At 40.1% G+C, this 7,002-nt stretch overlaps 1 protein-coding gene across 1 annotated transcript; it reads right to left on the reverse strand.

The window, feature by feature from the left end:
• Nucleotides 1–1,884: 1,884 nt before the first annotated feature.
• Nucleotides 1,885–6,794, reverse strand: GJB7 (gap junction protein beta 7). Its single transcript, XM_045188540.2, is given in 4 exon segments — nt 1,885–2,098; nt 2,100–2,225; nt 2,227–2,770; nt 6,093–6,794. Coding segments are annotated over 3 exon segments (792 nt in total). The 5' UTR covers nt 2,736–2,770; nt 6,093–6,794; the 3' UTR covers nt 1,885–1,941.
• Nucleotides 6,795–7,002: the final 208 nt, after the last annotated feature.

Consider the following 7,002-nt stretch of genomic DNA (forward strand, 5'->3'; position numbering starts at 1 on the left):
CTCCAGAAAGACGTAGGAAGGTCAAGTGAGGCAACCACATAAATACAGGATACAGATGTAAGGTGCTGCACCCCATCTTCACATCCATGCTCCTTAATGAAAGTGGAAATCTTCTTGAGACAAGAATCATGTATCTCTAAAGGTGCATGAAACAGTGACTCCGTTCAATCATGGTTCAATATTAATGTATTGATAAGAAACAATTAATATGGCAAAAGTTAACTGCCAACTTTGAAATACTTTGGGTTTTCACTGACACCAAGACAGCCTCAAAGTTCTTAAAACACATTTTTGTAAATTAAGCTTATAGGGGAAAATTAACCTTTCTATCTAAACAACTTCATTCACAGCCCTTACTCCCATTACCTTTCAGTCTTCGCTCTGTGCAAAGTGGAAAAGCAGGGAATGTACATATCCATCTGATCTTGGCTTGAGCCAGGCTCACTGTGGTCACTAATGAGGAGAAGCTGAGCTTCCCAGGAATGTTTTTGGCAGAAACCCATCCAGACTGAAAAATTCCCTTGTCTACATTCCAGTTCTGTGCACTAAAATCCTACTTTCTAGATTTCATGTCATGATCATGGCTTCAAAATCCTTAAACCTCTTTAACTGCCTATCACTGTCAAAAAAAGATAATCCTTTAAGTCCTTCAGTGGTTACCTACATTTGTGAAGGCAAGAGGTTTTCCTGTAAAATGGTAAAGTGTATGGATGTAAGGTTACGAGGAGTCCAGCAGTGATCTGGGCCACTGAAGGAAGGGAAAAAGTTACAAAGTTAACCTTCCTCCCCATTGTCAAGGACACAGTCTTGAGGGCAGATTATGAGCCCTGTTGGTGACACAGTCTGCGGACTACATAATAACACAAATGACCTTCATTATGCATGAATTATAATGAAATCCTGTTCTGAACTTGTCAGAACAAGTTTCACAGAATCACCGTACTCAGTGCAGCCAAGCAAAGCTATCTAATAGCCAAATGACACTGCAAAACTACTTCAATTTTATTCTGGAGAAAGGTACATAGGTTAGAATATTAAATCCAAAGAGTTATTTTCAAAAGGAGAGTAACTGTATAGTACACAATTACCTAGTTTAGAGGTAGGGGGGATGTACTAGTAAATTGAAGGAAACTGGCAATAGTGTGATACGTTGTGAATTCCTGATTATAAAAACAGTCCAATAGTACAGAAATTTACAAAGTATTTTAAAGTTCTGTGGTTAAAGAGAAGTGTTAAATGGGCATATTCTCTTTCTGGGTCCTCCCCCACTCCCTATCAATGTGCTTTTATCTGTGGAGCCTGCCTCCCATCGTGACACTAAGGTGACCCTTTCAGGTGTCTGTTCAGGCTTCAGTGGGGTATCCCCCAGTGAAGTGTGTCTTTAACTTGGAGACCACTAAATGATGGCTCTTTTTTCCCTCTCCCCTCACCCATTTATATCCAGGGACACACAAACTGCAGAGTCATGGGCTCTTTGGTCTTTTCCCCAGGCTGGGCCTCCTCACTGGATATGCTTCTGGATGCCCCTGATTAGCTGCCACCCCACCCTCACCATAGTCTTTCCCTGCAAAGATTGGGTAGGGCTGTGTGAGTGGAGCCTTGGCTGCCACCCTGGAAAGACTGCCAATGCCTCAATGGTAGCTGGGAGGCCATCACATTTGTCAGAAATGTCACTTTTCATACCTTCCACTTGAGAGATCCAACCCCTTAGAAAGATGCTGTTGGGTTTCTTCAGACTAATTTACAATCAACTATTCAAACACCGTTCATGTACCCACACGAAGTCTGAAACAAAATGATGAGACCCCTGTCTGGTGTACATGACTGAGCACATACTGAAAAAATTTTTAAATTCTTCCCAAATTACATTAAAGCTGACACCACCTATCTTCCAACCCAGCCTAGTAGGTCTTGCTTAGGAGGGATGCAGATATTCTTTGTTTAACCTCCTTGTGTGTTGCAAGGAAGCTCTGTTTCACTTGGCTGGGGTGTGCTAATGGCAGAGGTTGAACGGTGATTCTGGTGTGGTGGAGGGGCCCCTGTCTCACCACGTTCAACCAATATAAGGTTGGGGCCTTCACACACACAACTTGAGTCCTTTAGAGCACTTTTGGAGAGAGCACTTCATAAGGCACTTGAGAACCAAAAAGCTCACTTCAGTGAAATTCAACACAATGCACAGGCATGAGGTAATCACCATGAAGAGGATGAAGATGGTTTTCTCTGGGTTTGGACATGAAGCAGTCCACAGTGTTGGGACAGGGCTTCAAATCACACTTTATAAGGTAAGGAACACTAAAGCCATCATACAGCTTGTAAAATAAAACCAGGAAGCCAATTTCAAAACTAATTTTAACAACGAGGCTGATAAGGTAGGTGTACCACAGGCCCCCATCCATTGTACCTATACTAACATATAGTTTCTGTGCTTTTTCTCTACCCTCATGATAGGCTACATGTAGAACAATGAGCAGCAAAGACATGGAGACCGTGATCAGTTTTAAGGCCCAAAGTCTTACCTGGGAGATGGGGAAGAAATAGTCAAAACACACATTTTCACAACCAGGCTGTCTAATGTTGCATTCAAACTCCTGCTCATCTTTCCACACATGCTCTGCTGCCACCATGTAGACCAGCAAGCAGAAGATGAACACAACAGCTAGCCAAATCTGCCCAGTCCTGGTTGAGTGTTTATTCACTCCACTTAGGAGATCTCTGAGGAACATCCAACTCATGGCTTAGGCTCATGGCTTTTGTAGAAGGCAAGATTCTACAAAAGAAAACAATTTCATCATGATTCACCTATTTCTATTCCACTGACCATGTATGTCTACTGTCTTACTTGATTATGGGGTTATGGGAGCTATATGAAAATTTCTGCATTATCACAACCCTGGATGTTGACAGCTCTCTTAAGAATCCCATAGGACACAGGTGGCAAACAGAAGGCCCGTGGGCCAAATCCAGTCTTCAACCTTGTTTTATCCAACCCAGCACCTTGTTTCTACCCGGAAGCAGTGCTGAGCTCCTTACCCCTAGTTAAGGAGTAGTTACATTTATACAGTCCTAAAATTACATTCCGCCCTTTGAAGGCAATCTCAAGGCTGATTTGGCCCCCTGGTGAAAATGAGTTTGACACCCCTGCCATAGGACATGCTCGCTTTCATACAAGGAGATGCTACAACTAGTTCACAGATGTAACTGATGTCATGCCCAATGTAATTGGGAATTTCGTTGGTCATTGCCCGCCCCCCACACACCCACTTTCAAACATGCCAGCTTCCTGAAGTCATAGTCTCTACTCACTTTCTCTAATTTGTCAATGTCCCTCCCCCATCCTTCAAGGTTATTCCCTACCACCTTCCATGTTTGGTGTCCCATACTAGCAGCTGAGTTTGCCTACAATCTGATAGTGAAAAGTGAGGTTCTACAATATCAACTTTCTCAAGCTGTGCTCCTTTATCCCTCCAGACCTACTTACATCCATACCTGTTACCTTTTTTACCAAGTTTGGAGGGAAAGGTCAGTCTCTTCTTGCCTCAAAATGATCATTCCAGCTCTACATCTCATTCTTGATCTGCCCACATTCCTTGCCTAGTTGAGGTCATCACCAGTATCCAAGCACCCAACCGAGAAATTTCATGTTCATTCTGGACTCCTCTCACGACCCTTTTGTAATTGCTCACCAAGTTCTTCTGATTCCTCCTAATTATCTCTCAAATTTATCTCCAAGTTACTGCTGAAACCTTTATCACCTATACAGTCGTCCCCTATACAGTACAAATGATGAGACTTCTATTTTAATTCTCATCATCTCTTCCCTTATCATCCTAGTACATACTCAGTTCTGCTTAATTCTCTTGTACTTCTCTCCATCTCTTGCTTTCCTTTCCTGTAAAAGCTGATAAAAACCTGGGGAACTTTCTGTTTCATTTCAGTGACATCGTCTTTCTGGCACTCTCTGCTTCTGTCTTGTTTATAATTGAACTTTGTGGGCTGGGCCCTAGTTTTTGTCAGTTGTGCCCATTATATGATTTCCACTCTCTGTTTAATGTTTTTGAGCAGGGTTCAAATCCAGTTTCCATTATTTTTGGTTAAAAGCACAAGAAATTTATTAGGGAAAATGCCTGTGAAAGGAAACAGGAAGGAAGCCAGGAGAAGTTCAGAAAACCATCAGACCTTGATGCAAGTCTGACCCCAGGGAAGGAAGAAATGAAGGCTAGGTAGAAGTGACAAACTGTGGTGCATTTCTTTTTAAACCACAGTCCATCTTCAACACTATTGCACAGGTGTACAGCACAGTAGCCAGACAATCACATGCCTCACAAAGTAATTCCACTATTTTAAAACAGAGTTTCTCGACAGTGGCACCATTGACATTTTGGGCTGGGTCATTCTCTGTTGCTGCTGTCCTGTGCACTATAGGGTGTTTAGCAACATCCCAGGCTGCTACCAGCTAGATACTTGTATCATCACCTCCCACCCCCATTTGTGACAACCAACAATGTTTCCAGACATTTCTAAATGTACTCTGGAGAAATAAGGTGAAATCTCTCCAGTTGAAAACTGCTTAAGCAGAAGATATGGGTTGGAGCTCCAGGTCTGCCATTAATATACTTTGTGATGTCTCACGTGAAAAGCTTGCCATTTCAGGTCCCATTTCCTATTACAGAAATAATTGCCTCTTCATAGACCCAGCCAAAAGAGTATCATGGAAGTGGCTGTGAGGGGAACCAGGAGGTTAGGAAAATTGGGATATTGTTATAACAGGACACCTGTTGGAGCACATCACATTATTTCTTCCTGAGGGAAGAGTATGTAGCAAGCCCACACATGAGAGCCCTGAGTAGATGGGTGAAGGTTAAGAGCTATTTTTAGAGAAAACAAAGATACATATACACAATGCTCTGTATTCAATAGGAAATAAATTCTCCAATGTCCTTGGTTTCAGAACACAAACAAAACTCTATTAAGTAAAAAGGAGCCTCAGATCCACCTGAAAGGTTAATGTCTCCATGAGTTATTAAAATGAAGCCCCAAAGATTGTACAAGAATAAAAGGCGTTATGTTTCTGTATGACGTGTGTCATTGGGCATCTGTTCGTGTTACCCGGGCAGGTATTTATGTGATGTTACAGAACATTTTAAAGTGCTCTGTTGGGCATTTTAGAGAAGGGAGGAAGGTAAAGTAGATACAGACTGTTTTGCTAAAATAAAAGCACTTTTAAAAGGGCGGGGGGGGGGGCATTTGAACATAATCCAAAGACTGGTGCCATCCAATGTGTCAGGATTATGAATTTCATTTGACTGATAAATGTTCAACCTATTCTGAAATTCTCTGCTGATGGAGAGGCAATGGTCTTTCTCAGGGTGGGGAGTGTTCTAATGTTATATCACTTTTAATAGAGCTGGTTTAGCATAGTAGGGGAGCCTGGGCACAGCATTGAACTTGGGTTCAAGTCCAAGTTTATCTGTGATAATAGTACCTATCTCATGGAGCTCAAAACAGAGTCTGACATATGGTAGGTGCTCAATAAGTATTATTATTATTATTATTTTCTTCTTTGTCATGAAAACCTCTTCTTGATTTCAAAGTAAAGTCTTCTAGTTGCAAGTTAAATATATTTTTTTCTCTAGCTCTGTTACTGTGAAAGTGGAAAATTGGAATCTCCATTTAACAGCCCTTGAAGCATATGAAAGCAGTGAAGTTATTAGCTTAAAATTTTATATTAATATTAATATTAATATATATATATAAAGATTTTATTTACTTATTTTTAGAGACAGGAAAGGAGGGAGAAAGCAAAGGTGAGAAACATCAATGTGTGAGAGAAACTTCAATTAGTTGTCTCTCACATACCCTCAATTAGGGACCTGGCCCACAGCCCAGGCCTGTGCCCTGACCATGAATCGAACTGGTAACCTTTTGATTTGCAGGCCAGTGTTCAACCCACTGAGCTACACCAGCCAGGGCTAAATATTTTTATATGTTAATAGTTTGTGTTGTTGCCCTATTTTAATAAGGACCTTTAATGTATTCCTTTTATTAAATCACCAAGGTTTACTCCCAATTTTTAAAGAGTTTCCACTTACCAATTCTAATGAAGCAAGTCTATGATTGTTCTCCTTTCTCTTAAGAGGTACCAGTTAACTGCACAGGAATTCAATATGGAAAATTTGATTAATTAATACTTTTAGAAAGTAAATATTCAATATTTTCAATATCAGGAATGATTTTGGAAAGTTTCAAAATTCCACCAAACATTTGATCTAAATTAAAAGTGGAAATGAGAAGAAGGTGCTGGGACAGCCAGATTTTCACATGCAAAGGAATACAGTTGGGTTCCTACCTCATATCATTAAAAACAATAACTCAAAATGAATCAATAACAGCTAATACCATAAAACTTTTAAAAGAACACATAGTGGTAAATCTTCATGATTTTGGGTTTGGTAATGGATTCTTAGACATGACACCAAAAACATGAGCAACAAAAAGGAAATAATAAATTGAACTTCATCAAAATTAAAAGACTTTTGTTCATCACAGAATATTATCAGGAAAGTAAAAACAGCAACCTACAAAATGAAAAAAAAATTGTAAGTCATATATCTGGTAAGGTCTTAATATTCAGAATATATATATATGCTCCTAAAACTCAACAACAAAAGACAACTCAAAAAATGGGCACAAACTTGAATAAACATCTCTCCAAAGAAGATACAAATGGCCAATCCACACATGGAAAGATTTCTTTTTTTTTTAAATATATTTTATCGATTATGCTGTTACAGTTGTCCCATTTCCCCCCCTTTATTCCCCTCTGCCCTGCATACCCCCTCCCACCCACATTCCCACCCCCTTTAGTTCATGTCCATGGGCACACATGGAAAGATTTCAACATCACTAGTCGTTAGGGAAGTACAAATCAAAACTACAATGAAATACCACTTCACACTTACTAGAATGAGTATAATTTTTAAAAAGTAAACAAACAAGTGT

This window comes from Desmodus rotundus, chromosome 11, assembly GCF_022682495.2.
Source record: "Desmodus rotundus isolate HL8 chromosome 11, HLdesRot8A.1, whole genome shotgun sequence".
Taxonomy (NCBI): Eukaryota; Metazoa; Chordata; class Mammalia; order Chiroptera; family Phyllostomidae; genus Desmodus; species Desmodus rotundus.